The sequence below is a fragment of the Pteropus alecto genome, unplaced genomic scaffold (assembly GCF_000325575.1).
Source record: "Pteropus alecto unplaced genomic scaffold, ASM32557v1 scaffold45, whole genome shotgun sequence".
Lineage (NCBI taxonomy): Eukaryota > Metazoa > Chordata > Mammalia > Chiroptera > Pteropodidae > Pteropus > Pteropus alecto.
In genome coordinates, this window is record NW_006442491.1 from 20,389,501 (window position 1) to 20,407,444 (window position 17,944).

The 17,944-nt window shown below is 41.5% G+C and overlaps 1 protein-coding gene and 1 pseudogene across 1 annotated transcript in view; one reads left to right on the top strand and one right to left on the bottom strand.

The window, feature by feature from the left end:
• ZNF341 (zinc finger protein 341) overlaps positions 1-17,944 on the top strand; it is a 32,348-nt gene that overhangs the window by 9,302 nt on the left and 5,102 nt on the right. The window contains 7 exon segments of the mRNA XM_015597134.2: positions 274-469; positions 1,819-1,909; positions 3,827-4,020; positions 5,484-5,674; positions 9,527-9,735; positions 14,481-14,577; positions 16,153-16,285. Coding sequence (XP_015452620.2) covers positions 274-469; positions 1,819-1,909; positions 3,827-4,020; positions 5,484-5,674; positions 9,527-9,735; positions 14,481-14,577; positions 16,153-16,285 — 1,111 coding nt within the window.
• LOC112471197 lies at positions 3,215-3,330 on the bottom strand (annotated as a pseudogene).

Genomic DNA, 17,944 nt, shown 5'->3' on the forward strand with positions numbered 1-17,944 from the left:
AAAGACTTGCCCAAATCTTTTAGGTGATAAGCGTCAGAGTCAGGATTTGAACCCAGGCAGCCTGGCTTCAAAGCTGCTTCTAGCCTGTTGGCTTCATGAAGTTCTAAGGGGTCTTGGAAATGACTGGGGTGACTGAGCTAGATGGAGGAGTTAGGATGGCACTATAGATGGGGAGTGGCGAGGTCACCAGGGCTGCAGTGAGCATACCCCTGGCTGAGGCAGCTCTTCCTTTCCCTTCCCGGAGCTCTATCCCTGACTCTCCTGTCCTTTCAGGTGCCAAACCAGTGTGTGGAAGCTCCAGTATACCCCACCCCGCCGGTGTACAGCCCTGGCAAACAGGGATTCAAACCCAAAGGACCAAACCCTGCTGACCCCATGACCAGTGCTACTGGGGGCACAGTGGCTACCTTTGACTCCCCACCAACGCTGAAGACCCGACGGGCCAAAGGTGCCAGTGGACTCCCAGAAGGTCGGCCCATGAGCCTGTCATGAGCATCTTTCCTGAGCATTGGCCTATCCGCAGGCTGCTTAGTTCTAGTCTTTCCTTTTATGATGGTTAAGGTTAAGTTTGGTTGATGTAGTAGAAGATCTAAAATAAGAGTGACTTCAAAATGATACAATTTTGTTTTTCTCCTGTGCAAAACAAGGCCAGAGGCAGGAGATCTGGAGATCATGTGTATCAGGCACCCACATTTCTTCTGTCTTTCTGTTCTACTGTCCCTGGTTCGTGGCTTCTCTTATCAGGATGCCTCCTTGTGTAATATGGCTACTGGAGCTCCAGTCATCAATTTTATATTCCAGGTAGTAAGAAAGATAAAAGGGGTGTCTCCCAGCTTCAAGCAGTTTTGCGTGATGCTTTTACTTACATCTCATTGGTCAAAACTTAGTCACATGACCATATATAGCAGCAAAGGAAGCTAGGAAATGTCTCTTTTAGCCAGGAACATTGATGTTCCCCTTATATAGGGCACTCATGAGAAAAGAAGGGGAGAATTTGGTATTAGGCAGATAAGCAGCAATGTCTGCCACTGCTTTGGAGATGTTAAGTGTGGGTTTGGGGACAGTGTGAGGAAGTGGTTATGAGTGGGGACATCAAAAGCAGAGAATCCCAGGGGCTTTTCAATAAACTACTTCCACACTGCCTTTCTTCCACAAATATGTGTTGAGCAACTGTGTGCCAGGCTTGGTGTCAGGCACTGGGAATCCAACATCTTGGTCCAGGATTTCCCTACCCTCAGTTATCACAGTTTAATGGGAGAGACAGACAAGGAATAAGTAAATATTTATGGGTTACTCTTGGAAGGAGATTAACAGGGTACTATGATTGGGAATACTGAGGAGAGGCTGGAAAATGCTACCTATGAGAAGGAAACAGCCCCGTGGATATCTGAGGAGCAAACATATCAGACAAGGGAGAACAGCAGGCGCAAAGGTCCTGAGGTGGGACTTTTGCAGTCTTTCAAAGTTAACAAGGAGTCCACCATAGCTAAATGAAGAGAATGATGAGGTTGGCAGGCAACAGGGGATGCAGAGCCCTGTAGATCACAGCAGAGAGGTTGGATTTTATCCTAGGTCAGAAGAGAACCTTTGAGGGTTTTGTCCTGGTCTCCCAGCCAGAGTATGTCCTGGGCTTTCTTCCCCCAAGCACTGTGAGGGGGCTCACTTGCACCTCTTCTCCTGCCTGTCCATGGGTGTAGACCTCTCGCGGTCTGGGATTGCTGGCCTCAGGTCCAGGGAGTTGAGTGGGTGGTGGCTGCCCTTGGCCCCACAGTTATGCTGCCAGCTTCACCATTTTCCTCCTCTTACTTTGTCTTTCAGCTGCAGGGAAGCCAAAGGCTCAGAAACTCAAGTGCTCATACTGTGATAAGTCATTCACCAAAAACTTCGACCTGCAGCAGCACATCCGAAGGTACCCAGGCGTGATTGGGCAGGTGGCTCCTGGGTAGCCCTGGCTGGGGGCCATCCACAGTGGAAGCTAGGCTCCCTTCTCAGTCCCTCAGCCCGGTGGTAACCAAGGTCCCATCCATCCTGTCATGGTTTTCAGACCATCAGTCCATGTCAGGATTGTTGTCCTCTTTTTCTTTCAGAAGCAGTGGGAAGTATCTGTGAAAGCTGTGGGGCCTGCCTGCTGTGATGGGGAAGGTCTGAGTTGGGCGAGGTGGGAGGAGAAATGTACCTGAACTGATAGGGGCTTTTCAGAAATGGCTGACCTCAAGGGCTGCCATGCTCTGCAAATATGACTCTGAGCTCTCTGCTCTTAGGACTGACCACTATACTTTTTGTCCCAAGAACATGCAGGGAGCCCCTCTGGACCTCAGGATTTCCTTCTGCGAAGTGGAGGGGTAGACTTGTTCAGTGATTCTCAAAGAATGGGGTACATTGGTACATGAGATGATTTTAGGTGGTTTGTGGATGTGGTGTTGAGACATTCTGAAAGATACAGTGAGAAAATTATTCTCTTTTCAAGTTCTTTCAGTCCTCGGAGAGTCAAAGGAGAGAGCCTCAATTTGGTGTTAATTTATCTTAATACCTTACACATTCTCACATGCTTGGTTATTTTTTATGGTTGAGGGGAAGGAGGGAGAGTGAGAACAAGAGAGAACAAGAGAGAACAAGAACCTAAGATTCCAACCTTGGCAGGAAGTGGCAAGAGTTCTCACCTTGGCACTATTGACATTTTAGATGACGTTGTTCTTTTCTGTGGGGGTTTGACCTATGCCTGGTAGAATATTTAGCAGCATTCCTCATTCCACTAACCATCAAATGTCAATAGCACCCCTCCTCCCTCAGCTATGACAACCAAAAACGCCTCCAAACATTGCCAAATGTCCCATGGAGGGCAAAATCAATCTCAGTTGAGAACCACTGATCTACACTGATGTTGTCCATAAGACTTTCTTCAGAGATTGGCACTGTCCAATAGGATAGCCACTAAACATATATGGCTATTGAGTATTCGATTGAGAAACTAAATTTTTAATTTTGTTTTAATGAATTTAAATTTAAATAGTCAATGTGGCTTGTGTCTATTGAGCAGTGCAAGTTTAGATCTTAATAATATGGTTTTATAAATTACTGAGTTTTTTGCTTACTTTTTGTAATTTGTGTTTACATTGAATGGTTTTTTCACATGCAGTAATACTGGGAATCTTTATTTTAAAATATTTTTAGTTTTATTTATTTTTTATTTATTTTTATTTATTATTATTATTTATGCCTACAGTACCTGGTGTTCCTAGGTGGTCTCCCATGCAAGTACTAACCAGGCCCAACCCTGCTTAGCTTCCGAGATCAGACATCGGGCTTGTTCAGGGCGGCATGGCCATAGACCATGGACCGTGGCTCCACTGGGGCGTGAACTCAAGACCTTCTGCGTGTAAAGCAGACGTGCTAACTGCTACACTATGGAACCACGTCCCCAAATATTTTTAGTTTTAAAACAGGAAATTAATTTGGAGGAAAATACTAAATAAGGGTACAAATCTGTGTTGTGACAGCTGGGATATTTTCTTCTTCGAATTACAGAAAGACCTATTTAAATGGCCTTAGACAGGAAATGTTTCATCTCACATTATGAGATGGCCACAGACAAGGTCAGCTCTGGGGCTGGTTGATTCAACAGCTTAGTAATGTCACCAAGAGCATGGGGTCTTTCTAGCTACACTCAGTGCCTGCTTCAGCAAGAGGGTTTGGTCTCATGGTGTCAGAATGGTGGCTGACAGCATCTGGATGCTCTGTCTGGATCTTTCTGGTGACTGTGAGCTCCTGGGCTGATGCCACATCTTCATTCCTACACAAGGGAGCTGACACGCCTTGTTTCCCACAGCCACACTGGTGAGAAGCCCTTCCAGTGCATTGCGTGTGGCCGTGCCTTTGCCCAGAAGTCTAATGTCAAAAAGCACATGCAGACCCACAAGGTGTGGCCTCCAGGGCGCAGTGGTGGCACCGTCTCTCGCAACTCTGTGACTGTACAGGTCATGGCCCTGAACCCCAGCAGGCAGGAGGATGAGGAAAGCACAGGTGAGTGGAAGTGGGGAACACCACTTTTCCCACACCTTTCCTCTGCAGCTTCACGGGTTTTGTTGTTAACTGTGAACTTAGGCAACGTCCTTGACCTCTTTGAGTTTCAGTCTACTTTATCTATAAACTGGGGTATAGGATGAAAGCAGGGATGACAGATGTACCATATGTATTGCATTACTGTAATACTGTACCCATGGCAGGCATCACTAATCAATCACTTTTTTTTTTTTTTTAAGCTGAGCCTGGATTCTGCCTCAGAATCTATTTTCAATATATCACCCTTGGCAGTCACTCTCAGTTGGTCAGAAATTGAAATCTATTTGATCTCTGTGGGCAGATGGTCTCCAGAGTCCTATTTGTTTCTAGGATTGTTATCTGAGCTATCCCTTGTCCTTGAGCTAATGACCCTGTCCCTGATCTTGGTTTAATTCCTCTCTTGCACTGGGATTGAGGACTTCAAGCCCTAAAGCAGTGCTGTCCAACAAAAATATAATATGAGCAACATATGCAATTTAAAATTTCTAGTAGCTGCATAAAAAAAATAAAAAAGTGAAATTAATGTTAATCATGTTTTGTTAACCCAACATATTATCACTAAACATATAATATAAAAAATTGTTAATGAGCTCTTTTACATTCTTTTTTTTATGCTAAATTTCTGAAATCCAGGATGTATTTACATTTATAGCACATCAGATTTTGACCAGCCACATTTCAAGTTCTCAGTTGCTGCATGTGGCTTGTGGCCTTTGTATTGGACAGTATAAGGCCTAAACCTTCCTGTGTAGCCCCATGAGTGAGCAATGTCTGTCCTGTACCAGCTAAGGAAGGGGGTGTTTTTCTGTGCAAAAAACATATGTTGTAACTAGCCCTTACTATATTCTGTCATTACTGTATTTAGTCATTCTATGTGTACCTTCTGAGTTCTTGTGAATTCCTTGAAGAATAAACTGTTTCTTACATTTCTTTGATGTAGTGCCTAACGTCAAAGGTTTAACTATTTAGCAAACACTTATGGAGGCCTATGACATGCCAGGCCCCTGTCCTCAGGGAATGTGAGGGAAGGGCAACTAAACAAATGATTATAATTAGAACAAGGAGCTGGGGAGGCAAGGAGCTAGGAGTAGTGTTCAGGATTTTTAACAACCATGGAGAAATCTAGAGTGTCTGAGGGGAAGGCCAGGGAGGGGAAACTTGAGGCAGTAGCTACTTATCAATCGTAATGTATTTCAGTATTTTTAGCACCTGGAATGGTGATACCAGTGCATACCAGCTGACTCTGAGTGTGGTGCCTTGAATACAATGTCTAACACCAAGCACGTAATAGGTGGTAGGGTGAATGCAGCAGAGCACTCAGGAGATACTCTGTGAATCCTTCCTGAATGGTGTGGCTCTCTGTCCTGACTCTTCTTCTCCCCTTATCAATGATTTCCCCCTTCCCCACCTGACTTTCTCACTAGGGTTGGGCCAGACGCTGTCGAGTGCCCCGCAGCCCCAGGCCTTGCCCACAACAGGCGAGAATGAGGGGGGCAAGCTGGAAACCAAGCAGGTGGTCCTCATCGATAGCTCTTACCTGTGCCAGTTCTGCCCTAGCAAGTTCAGCACTTACTTCCAGCTCAAGTCCCACATGACCCAGCATAAGAACGAACAGGTAGGTGGCTGGCGGGCAGTGCGGGGGGCCACATCTACCCTAGTCATGAGTCTTGGCTGGTGCTGGGGTCCTGAACATGACCTAGAAAGTGACAGGAATGGGCCTCAGTTGCTCCGAGCTACCATCTAACCACTCATGATAGGCCAAGCTTCCTCCTGTATTCTGTCTGAGTGGGGCCACCTTACTGGGCCATTATGATACTAGCCTGAGAGAGGAAGCCCACCTCTCGAGGGTCATATAATGAAGGAATCAGTTGCAGGAAAAATTATTAATATCTTGAGAAGATATAATGTCTAAAAACGTACCTACCAAGAGGATATAGGACTGCAGTCTTTTTTTTTTAAATTGAGATATAATTCACATACCATAAAATTCACCCTTTTTAAAATGTCCACTTCAGTGATTTTTAGTATATTCATAAGCTCATGAGCCATTACCACTGTCCAGAACATTTTCAGCCCTGCAACAAGAAACCTTATACCTATTAGCAGCCACTCTATCTTCCCCCAGCCCTTGGTAACCCCTAATCTATTTCTGTCTATGGATTTACCTATACTGGACATTTAATGTAAATGAAATCATATAATATATGGCCTTTTGAGATAATATTTTTAAGGTTCATCCATGTTGCAACATGTATCAGTATTTTACACTTTTTATGACAGGATAATATTCCATTATATGAACATAGAATGTCTTGTTCCTCTTTTCATCAGTTAAAAAACATTTGGCTTATTTCTATTTTTGGTTATTGTGAATAATGCTGTTGTGGACATTCACGTACAAGTTTTTGTATGAATGTATGTTTTCAGTTCTCCTGTGTATAAACCTAGAAGTGGAATTGCTGCATTATATGGTAACTATTTCAATCTTTATTTTTACAATACCCTTTATTGTTATTTTTTTTCCTCCTTATAAAAATATCATGTGCCCAATATAGAATTAGAAAATTCAGGAAATTCTGAAGAATATATAAGTTAACATCTACTATTTATTATATGGTGGGCACTCTGTTAAATGCTTTACATCCAATATTTTATTTAATCTTTGTAACAACCTTAGAAATAGTTATTTTCGGTATATCCAGATAAAGAGACTGAAGCTCAGAGGAGTGACTCAGTAACCCATCCAGAGTCACACCACCAGTAAGTGACTGAGTCAGGCTTCAGAGCCAGGTTCATTTGTCCCCAAACCCCAGGTCATTAATCACCTTGCAATATGTTCTCCCAAGAATACAGCACAAAATCCAGTATTAGTGGAGTTTCTGTGCTATTTATTTATTTATTTATTTGATTTTTAATTTTTTAATTTTTAAATTTTTTTAACGCCTCCAGCATCTGGTATTTCTAGGTGGTCTCTCATCCAAGTACTAACCAGGCCCGACCCTGCTTAGAGATCGGGCACGTTCAGGGTGGCATGGCCATAGACTTTTTAAAAAAAATTTTAATTAGGATGTGTATACACATAAAATTTTGCATTGTGCTTTTTTGGAGATAGCTTTTTAAAAACTTTTTATTTTGAAATAAATATAGATTCATAGGAAGTTGCAAAGACAGTACAGAGAAGTTTTTTATACCCTTTAATCAGTTTCCCTCAGTGATTACATTTTATATATAACTACAGCATAAAACTAGGAAACTGACATTGGTGTCAAGTGTATGTGTAGTTCTACGTCATTTTACCACCTGTGTAGATTGTGTGGCCACCACTGCAATCACAGCGCAGAACTACTCTGTCACCACAGAGATTTTCCTTGTGCTGCCCCTCATTAGACATACCCATCCTTTTTCTCCCAATATGCTTAGTCTCTGGAAACCACCGATTGGTTCTCCATATTTATAAGTTATCATTTTGAGAATGTTGTATAAATGGAGTCATCCAATATGTGCCCTTTTGAGACTGGCTTTTTTCACTCAGCATAAATTCTCTTGAGATTTGTGCTATTTTTTAACCTAATTTTATATTCTGAGTATTTTCTCCGGTCACTATTTTTTTAATGACTACGTTTTTAAAAATCCCCTATTGTTGAACATTGAGGTTATTTCCTAAGTTTTGCTTTTATAAACAAAACCATAGTGAGCATCATCATAATCAAATCTTTATCCACGTCTGATTTTTTCCTTATGATAGATTCCCTGCAGGGGGGTTAATAGAGTTAAGTTAGGATATCCTTGAACAAATTACAGAAAACTTTGATTCAAACTGGCTTAAACAATTAGGAAATTTGTCAACTTACATAACAAGAGAACGCAAGATAAGGAAGCTCCAGGCCTGAAATAGCCAGTTGACTCAACTTAGCATCAAGGACCCTGTGTCTTTTTAGCTTATCGCCACCATGTGGCCTTTTCTTTTACTGATGGCTCACCTGTGGTCCTGGGATGTTGTCACTCTTTCTGAGCAGCAGTCCTGACATACTATTATCCATGAACAAAAAGGTTATCTTTTCTGTGTCTTTTTTCAGGAGCAAGGAAACCTTTCCCAGAAGATCACTTATTGGTCAGAGCCAGTGCATGTGCTCTATCATTTAGGAATATATTATTCTGCTGCAAATAATAGGAAATTGGCTTACATCATAAGAAGTCATAAGTAGGCAGTGTTGGGCTTGTATAACAGGTCAGATATGTCATCATGGACTCAGGCTTTTTCTGGCCTTCTGTTCTGACATCCTTAGCATGTGGCTCTCAGTCTCAACATTGCAAGATGGCTGCTATATCTCCAGCCATCACATCTGTATTCAGTTAGGACAAATGCAAAAAACAGAGGGAATTTCTCCTAGGAAGCTTTTGCCTTTTTGTTCTGGAGTTGATGCCTTCCCTAAAGACTACTGCCTACATATCACTGGCAAGAAAGGAGTCACATGGCTGACAAGGGAGCTAGGGAGATTGTATCAAATGTTTTAACTGGAAATGTTGCCACCCTAAGCAAGTCATGATTCACTTTGCTAGGAAAAAAGGAACGTGTGGAATTGTGTAGGCAACCAGGAGTGTGTACCACTTGTCGAAGTACAATTTTCAAAATGTTAAAAACATAATTATCATATAAATGAAATAGTGAACATGAGTCAGCATTTTATATAACTCATTAATGAGGGAACTGGAAGGATGACAAAGTCAGTTCAAAAGAGATTATGAGATACTGATATTTATACCTATAATTATATCAGTGAAAAAAAAGGAATAAGATTGCTAAATTAGATACAAATCTGGGTAATGTCCTACAGAGCAACAAAACCCATGACCTTTGGGGTTACCTTTTCTACCTGACAAAAATCATTTACATTGAGTCAGTTTTCTGCAATTTAATATTTAACTTTATAATCTGGATTCTTATCAATAGTAAATAGTCAAAACAATTCACATTCCCACAGAGCGGATGATCCTGGGCAGGCTTGTTAGACAGTAGTTCTCAAAGTGAGGTCCCTGGACCAACATTACCTGGGTACTTGTTCGGGTGCACCTGTTCAGGCCACCCAGACCTGCTGTATCAGATGCTCTGGGGCTGGCACCCAGCCATCTGTTACATCATGTATGCTCAAGCTGGAGAGCCGCCACTATGGTATGACAATGGAAGGACACAATGTCATATTTTTACTGTATTTCTAGATTTTGAGTAGTTTTTCTAAACATACCCAGGACACACAGATTCTGAATGAAGAGTAATGGGGCCATTATGACTGGCTGAGAGGAGAGGACCCTCCAATAAAAATAAAACCAGGCCTCCAGCAGCAGGGGAGCACAGGAATAGCAATAGGGTCATCCACCAACAGGATTTGAGGCATATGCCACAGGGCAGCGGGCAGCAGTGGAGGCAGCTCTCCTGCTTTCCCTCACCTGCCCCATGACTTTCCTCAAGGTATACAAGTGTGTGGTGAAAAGCTGCGCGCAGACATTCCCGAAGCTCGACACATTTCTGGAGCACATCAAGAGCCACCAGGAGGAGCTGAGCTACCGCTGCCACCTCTGTGGCAAGGACTTTCCCTCACTGTATGACCTGGGTGTGCACCAGTACTCCCACAGCCTCCTGCCACAGCACAGCCCCAAGAAGGACAGCGCTGTCTACAAGTATGTGCCCTTCTACTGCCTTCTCCTACAGGGAGCCCAGGGGTCTGCAGCCTTGGTGGTTCTCATGGCTCAGAACCAGTGAGACACCTCAGAGGGGAAATTGAATCTCAGGCTGGGGTCCAGCCTACCATAATGGGTTCTGGGCCTTGGCACTGGTGGGCATAAAGATGATAGGCCTCCTTATATTATTCTTCCACTTGGCAGATTTTTATTCTAAAAAAAATCCTTATAAAGGGAAACGAGTCTTTTCTCATTTATAGTGGGAAAAAGCTTTGATTTTTTTCTAACCTAAAAATATGAAAATATTTTATTTGATAATGTACAAAATTTAGATTATAGAATGGTACATGGATTCTTAGAATGAAAAAAAATGAACAAGCACGTATTTGAAAGCAAAAATCATAAAAATAAGATTCTTTTTTTAAAACTATAAAATTTAGATTAAAGTCGAAGCTATATGCTGATTCTTAGCATGAACAAGGAATGCATCAAGTGTAGATTTGATTTGGGGTAATTTTTTTTGACAGTTCCTTATGTCACCTTAGTCTTCTGTTAGAGTCCTAAAGAAGGTCCTTTTGGCAGAAATGATGGAGGGCTCCCTTAGTTTTGCCACATGCTTTTAGTCCTTAGATCTTCAACGCATTCTCTTTGGAGCTATTGTTCCTACGATCAGCCTTGTTGAGTTTCTCTTCCTCAATTATTTTCCAGTCTCTTCTTCAGATTCTCCTTTGTCCATGGTATTATCTGCAGATATCCAACATCACTTTTGTGACTTTGTGAAATCCCACATTTTGGCCCTGTAGTTGTTTTGCTGTTCATTTGCCCTATGTCATCTGGGAATAGCTGCCTCACAAAGCCTAGCACATAGTGCAGGGGATAAACATTAGTGAAAAATAAGGAGAAGTGTTTATCTGAGGACTCTTTCCAGTTTACTGATGAATATTTTCATGTTAAAATGGCTTTTGCTTCTCTGTACAAATTTGTATGTGCAGGAACTTGGCTGATGACCTCTGTTAAGGAGGTCGCACTCTAATTCCTGGGTGAAGCTTCTGGAGTTTAGAGATAAGTCAATATAGACCTTTAGTTTAGAATACATGGGCTGCATAGGGAGACAAGTGTGTAAATGCTCTTACCATATACTGTGCTAAAATGCATATATATATGCATATATATATTGTATAGTATTACTACAGTAGGGCAGGGAAGGTGTCCCAGGAGCAATGAAATCCGAACCAGATTTTAAAGGATGAGTAGGAGTTTGCCAGATATAGGGTAGAGTGCATTCCTAATAAGAGGACCATCAAGTGTAGGGTATAAAAAAAATAACAAGTGGTTTAGAATGACTATTGTGTAGAGTAGCAGTGGATGGGAATATTTAGATGGGGCCTAGGGGAGAAAGTGGGGTCAGAGCACGAGGGCTTGTAGAAATCACAACAGCTTTGAGAAGTCAGCAGGGGGACTGGGACTCTTGAAATGAGGTATAGGGCAACTGGCCCTGGGGAAGATTGAGAAATGGGGCCAGAGAGGCAGGAAAGCCAGGCAAGGCTTTGACCAGGCAAGGGGTGGAGATTCTGGGTAAAGATGAATAATATCCATTTGTTCTCAGGGGGCATTTTGTTTTGCTTTTGCCCTTACAATCTGTGGCTTACCTGTGAGTTCTTGTGACTGTGTGGCTCTCTGAAGTGAGATGCCAAATTGAAGGAAAAGAGCACCTATGTGCCAAGTTCTGACTTAGGGACATTGATCCCTGCAATCCTGGGAGGTTGGTTATATTAGTTCAGGCTGCTGTAACAAAATACCATAGACAAGAAGGAGAGGGCACTGATCTCATCATCATGAGTACTCTACCCTCATGATGTCATCTAACCCTAATCACCTCCAAATACCATTACATTGAGGGTCAGGGCTCCAAATATGAATTTTGGAGGGACATAGTTCATTCTATAGGAGTGGTAGTCTCTCCATTTTGAAGACGAGACTCACCTAGAAGTGACCTGCCTAACAAAGTAACAATGTCAACACAGAGCTGAGATTCAAACTGTAGTCCAGGACCTTGGAAGCTTCAGAGCTCTTGTCTTGGAGTTTGCAGGCTGAGGGTTGAGCCCAATGCTGATGGTCTCATGCCTGCAGTCAATTACTTCTCTTGCCATGTTTTCTTGCCAAAGTTAGAGTGCCAATGACCCTATAGCTATTGGAGCTCCTGGCTCAAAAGTAAGGTGCAGAGAGGTAGGTCACTATCTGGATGGCCTGAGGGTAGAATGGTGTTGTGAATAACAATAACGGCTCTGGAATCACGTACCTGTGCTCAAATAGCAGCTGGACACAAACCCAATGGATGACCTTGGCAAGGTATTCAACCACTCTGAGCCTCAGTCTTCTCAGCTATGAAATGAGAGTACGATAGTGCCTACGCTATTGGATTATTTATTAGGATAAAGTTAGACGAGTATGAGTGTCACTTAGATGATGCCTGGAACATCATGGTGCTCAATAAATACCATTGCTGCAATTTTTATTATTCATATAATTTAGACATAAGTTTGAAATAGAGATAGCCAAAATAACAATGGCTTAAACAAGATGAGAGTTTATTTCTCTCTCACGATAACATTGAGCAGGTGTTATGGTTTCATCCCATTTTCAGGGGTCCCGGCCTCATCAGTCTGGCTTCTCTGTTCCTTTTGGGCTACATTTTCTTGGCCTGCCTATGGGGCCTGCCCAAACACTTCTGCCACTGTATATATGCTATATATATAGTTTTTCCTTTTAAAAAATAAGATTTATTATTTTTTTCCTAATTACAAAATTCATGTTTAATACCAAGAAAAGGATCTTTTGAAAACCCACACAGGGTTGGCTCTATAGTGTAGTAGTTAGCACATGTGCTTTACATGCAGAAGGTCTTGGATTCACGCCCCAAGTGGAGCCACGGACCATACCCCGGGTGTGCCAGACCCTGGGTACACGCCGTAAGTGTGTGAGAGGAGATACCCCACCTAGTGGAGCCACGGACCATACTCCGGGTGTGCCAGACCCTGGGTTCACGCCGTAAGTGTGTGAGAGGAGATACCCCACCTTTGCCAGACCCTGGGTACACGCCGTAAGTGTGTGAGAGGAGATACCCCACCTTCAGAGATCCAGTTCTTAAGGGGAAATGGCAACATCCATAGGGGTGGAAGTGTGTTGGGGGAATTAAAGAGGGGAAAATAAACACAAAAAAAACAAAACCGTGACACCCAAGATAACCCTCATTAACTTCTTGGTACAGGCCCTTTGGTATATATCTGTAATTAGCATGTTTATAGATAAGATATAAATATCACAGGCTATATTTGAGTCAGATCACCCCAAACACAATCATCGAATTTGGTGAAAATTTATCATACCATCAGCCTGTTGGGCAATTTCTCCCATACTGAGACTTAATAGGATCTCTTTGTACACTTGGTGTTATCACTTAAAACTTTTTCACATAAAACTATAATATGGATATCTTTGCCTTACAGCACAAATAGGCCTGCCTCCTCTTTTTAAACAGCTACTTAGTATTCATTGTAATTTATTTAACCCATCCTTATTGTGGGATAGTCGGGTTATTTCCATTTCGTCATTATTACAAATAAGGCTGCAGGGAAGAACTTTAGACATTCATCTTTGCTTATTTGTAAATAAGTTCCTGGTAGCTATTTTGCAGGTCAAAGAGCAAAAGAGAGTTTAAAAAAGATGAATAACGTACTTCAAAAAACATTATATGCTTACAATGCAATATTTAAAAACTGCAAAAACGCATAGAGTGAAAAGGAATTCCCTGTCCACCCTGACCTACTTCCCCATCGCAGTCGCTTTCAGGAAGTATTCTTTTAAAACTTATTTTGACGTAATTTCAGACTTTCAGAGAAGTTATTAAGAATAGTACAAAGGATGGTTCAATCAAGATGGCAGAATAGAATTATTCAAAAAAATTCAAGATAAAATTCACCATACTTCTAGGACATATTTTTTCCTTTAATTATTTAGGATGCTCTTTTCTGAATCCCTTCCAGGTTTTTCAGTGTCTTTCTTAAAATATAAACTGTAAAAACAAGAAAAGTCATTCTCAAAATGCTCAAGAGATGTTAAACATATCTTAACTCAAGCTAATATGTCATCATCTTACAATGTGGAATTTTTATTTACGGATTATTTTTGTCATAAGGAACAAGTTTCACCTGGTTTGACTATAGCTGTCAATATTTTACTTATAATCTGTACAGTTTAATTATACATCTCATAATTGTAATTCTAAGATAAGTATTATTAACCACAATGAATCTTTTCTGAAGGATATAAATTTAATAATTTGTATAAACTTTAATAAAACATTCAATTACAAAAAGAATAGAACAGTACAAAGAATTCTCACAGATATCTTTCACCCATATTTCTCAAATGTTAACTTTTTACCACATTTGCTTTATCCTATTCTGAGCCATTTAAGAATAATTTTAAAGAATGATGCTTCTTTATTTGTTCTCTTTTGTGTATATTTTCTGAAAACAAGAATAACCTCTTACATAAGCAGGGAGAGAAGACAGCAGCTTGGACTAGGATAGAGGCAGTGGCAAGCAAGAAGAGGAGACTGATTTGAGAATGAATTAAACATAGGATTTTGCCTCCTTTCGCCCTGGGGGCTGGTCCCTGGGCCTGCTGGGAGAGTCCAGCCCCCATACACTGTTCTCTTATCACTTCTGCTTCTTCTCATTTAGATGTGTCAAATGTGTCAACAAATACTCTACCCCCGAGGCCCTGGAGCACCACTTACAGACCGCCACTCACAACTTCCCCTGCCCACACTGTCAAAAGGTGGGTACTCCTGCAACAATAAGAGGCGAGAGGTGGTAGAATGAAGACCTCACTGTCTCTTCCCCTCCTGGCTCTGTATGTGCAGACAAAGCTTGGGATTGTTTTCGCAGACGACACCGTCTTTGAAGAGTAAGAGCTTTGCCTGGCCTCTCTTACCCATCAGACACCACAGGTGGCCATCCTGTGCCACTACTGGGCCAGGCCAGGCTGGGCTAACATGGGGTGAGGCCTCTCCTAGGCCCAGGCCCAGCATTGCAACAGCAGCCTCCAGCTTCCAGATCGTTATTGTTGGTTCTTCTTTTCAGAAAATCTGGAAACCCTCATTAAAGCCTGTCCCTTAATATGATCAAATATCTAGACCATGTTCCAATTTCCAATTGTCCCCCAAATAACCTAATTTTTATAAAGTTTGTTTTTTAGATCAGGTCTATATATTATGATTGGTTGATATGACCAAAGTGACAAAAGTTTCATTTAATCTATAGGTTTCCCCCACTATTGTTCCTTTTTTTCTTTCTTTCAATTTATTTGTTGAAGAAACTGGGCCATCAGTCCTATGGAGTTACCTGAAGTTTGCATTTTGCCGATTGCATACCCCTGGTGTGTTTAACTTGTGTCTTTGTTCTACTCATTTTCTTACAACCTTACATGGCAGATTTTCGAAGATAGCTCTGGTATCACTTCGGCCTCATTGTAGATGTTTCTAATTATATACTCTAATTTTGAGCTTTGAAACTTGTGGTCCATGTAAAAGGTATCATGAATTGAGCAAGAACCATGTGCCACTTGCTGTTCTGAGCATTTTACCTCAGTTGACTCATTTAACCCTAAGAAGTAGGCATATTATTACTATCCCATTTTAAAAATGAGGAAACTAAGACACAGAACGGTCACCCAGCTAGGAAATGGTGGAGCTAATAAGTAGTAGGGCAGTTGGGTCTGTCCCTTGATCACTTCTCTATACTAAATGAATGAAAAAATGAATGAATGCCCATCCTATAATGGGAAGAAGGCAATTTGGCTTCTGTGTTTTTTACTTTTTATTATGTTTTCATTCATTTCTTTAGTTACTTGTTCATTTTTTCCTTTCATTCTTTTACTTGTTAGTCATTCAACCCAGGCCCTGTGCTGAGGAATGAAAGCTGTCCTCTTGGAGATCCCCTGTAAGCAAAGGGCTGTAACTTAGAGTGTTCAGTGCTGACTTTAAAAGTGTGGGTGGATATTCAAGGGCAGAATTTGTTTTGCCCGGTGTGGCATTGTGGAGTTAGGGAGGGCTTCACAGAAGCAATAATACCTGAGTTGGGTATTGAAGGATGAGTAAGAGTTTGTCGGGCTAAAAGAGAAAGGCCCTCTGGGTAGGAAAAACAGCCTAGGCAGAAGCTCAAAGCAGACATGGGTGAGTAGTGGGAGCCATGATGTTCTAAGGGCTGTGCCTGACATTATGGGCCTTGAATCCTGGTGAACAGAAAAGAAGGTATTTCCATAAGGAAGGGCTGAAAATGAGGGATCCTTTGAGATCAAAAGGCAGTGAGGGCTGGTGAGTCAGACTTGAAGCTGACTCCTTTCTTCTACCAGGTGTTCCCTTGCGAACGTTACCTGCGGCGTCACCTGCCCACACATGGCAGCGGGGGCAGGTTCAGGTGCCAGGTGTGCAAGAAATTCTTCCGGCGAGAGCACTACCTCAAACTGCATGCTCACATCCACTCAGGTGGGTACCCTGCTTCCTGTCAGCTCCTGCCTACCTCACCTCCCCATCCTCAACCCCCTCTTTGTTCTTCTCATCCCTCTCTGGCTTTCCTCCCCACCTTCTCCCTCCCCGCTTTCCCTCCCCATCTCCTTCTTGGCCCCTTACCCACCTGCCCTCTCAAGTGAACAAGGAGTTCCCACCAACACTAAAGCAGAGATGAGTCCCTAGAGGCTGGTGGGAGTTCTCTTGGCTAACAGTCAGCCCCTTCAGACTATTCTGAGTCCCTGGGGGTGCGGGTGCTGTTCTCACCTCAAAATTACCACCCAAACAAAACCCCTTCTCCTTGGTTCCCCAGTTGAGACATGTTTTTGTTTTCATCTTTAAAATGTTTTTATTAGTTAAAACATTCTGGTTTTCTTTTTCATTGAAAAGGATTAAAAGATTGAGAATACCTGAAGAGAAAATCTTTGACAATATAAAAGGATACATAATGAAAATAAACCCATCTCACCTCAAATGGACTATCCAAATGTTTCTCAATTTTTTTTAACCATGATCTGTGGTAAAAATTACATTTTATATTGCAACTCAGGAAACACTTGTATACACATAGACTATATTGAAACAGAAGTTTAACAAAGCAATATTTTCTATCCTATTCTGTTCAATTTTAGTTGTTAAAATAACCACTAACAGGTTGTGACTTGCGGTTTGCAGTTTGAAAAATACTCCTACTCCCCTCCCCAAAAGCAACAGCTGTAAGTCTGCATAATCCTGGTTTTATTTTACATCTATACACAATACTTGCTTACTTTTATACAAATGAACACATACTATAAATTCTACTATGTACCCTTTTTTTCAATATACCTTGAAGGTGTTCCTTAAATGCACCTTCTTTTTCTCAGCTGCACAGTATTCCTCTGCATTAACAATCTTTTATTTAGCCAGTTTCCTATGGATGGACACTTAAATTATTTTTCAGCTGTTAATTTGCACACACAATGCTGTGTGGGTCCCTTGGCAAGCTTTTGGTAGTATATCGGTAGTGTATATTCCTAGCAGTGGAAGTGCTGAGTTAAAACATTTATGCAGTACTGAGTTTCAGTTTGGGATGCTGAAAAAATTCTTGAGATGGACGGTGGTGGTGGTTGCGCAACCATGTGAATATACTTAATGCCACTGAACTATACACTTAAAGATAGTTAAAATGGTAAACTTCGTTATGTATATTTTACTAAAAAGAAAAAAAGTATATGCATTAGTAATTTTGATAAATATTACAATCTGTCTTTTCAAATGGTTATTGTTATTCAGAAATAATACGTGCTTATTGTAAAAATGAAAGCAGTATAGAAGTACATAAAGTCAAATGTTAAATTCCTCCTTCAAATCCTAATTGCTACTGAGAGTTTGGTGTGTTCCCTCCCCAACCGTTCTCCCTGTATATTCTGTGTATATACAAAAACATACGGCTTGAGCTTTTTTTGGAGTGTGGGAATTGTATTTTTTTCTAACAAAAATGGGACTGTATTAAGCTATTCTACAGCTTTCTTTTTCCCTTAGCAGTATGTTCAGGAGTTCTTTCCAGATCAAGAAACACAAACTAACCTTAATCTTTTTAATGACCGCAGAGCATTCTATTGTAAGGACCACAATTTCCTTAATCACTGGGTAGGG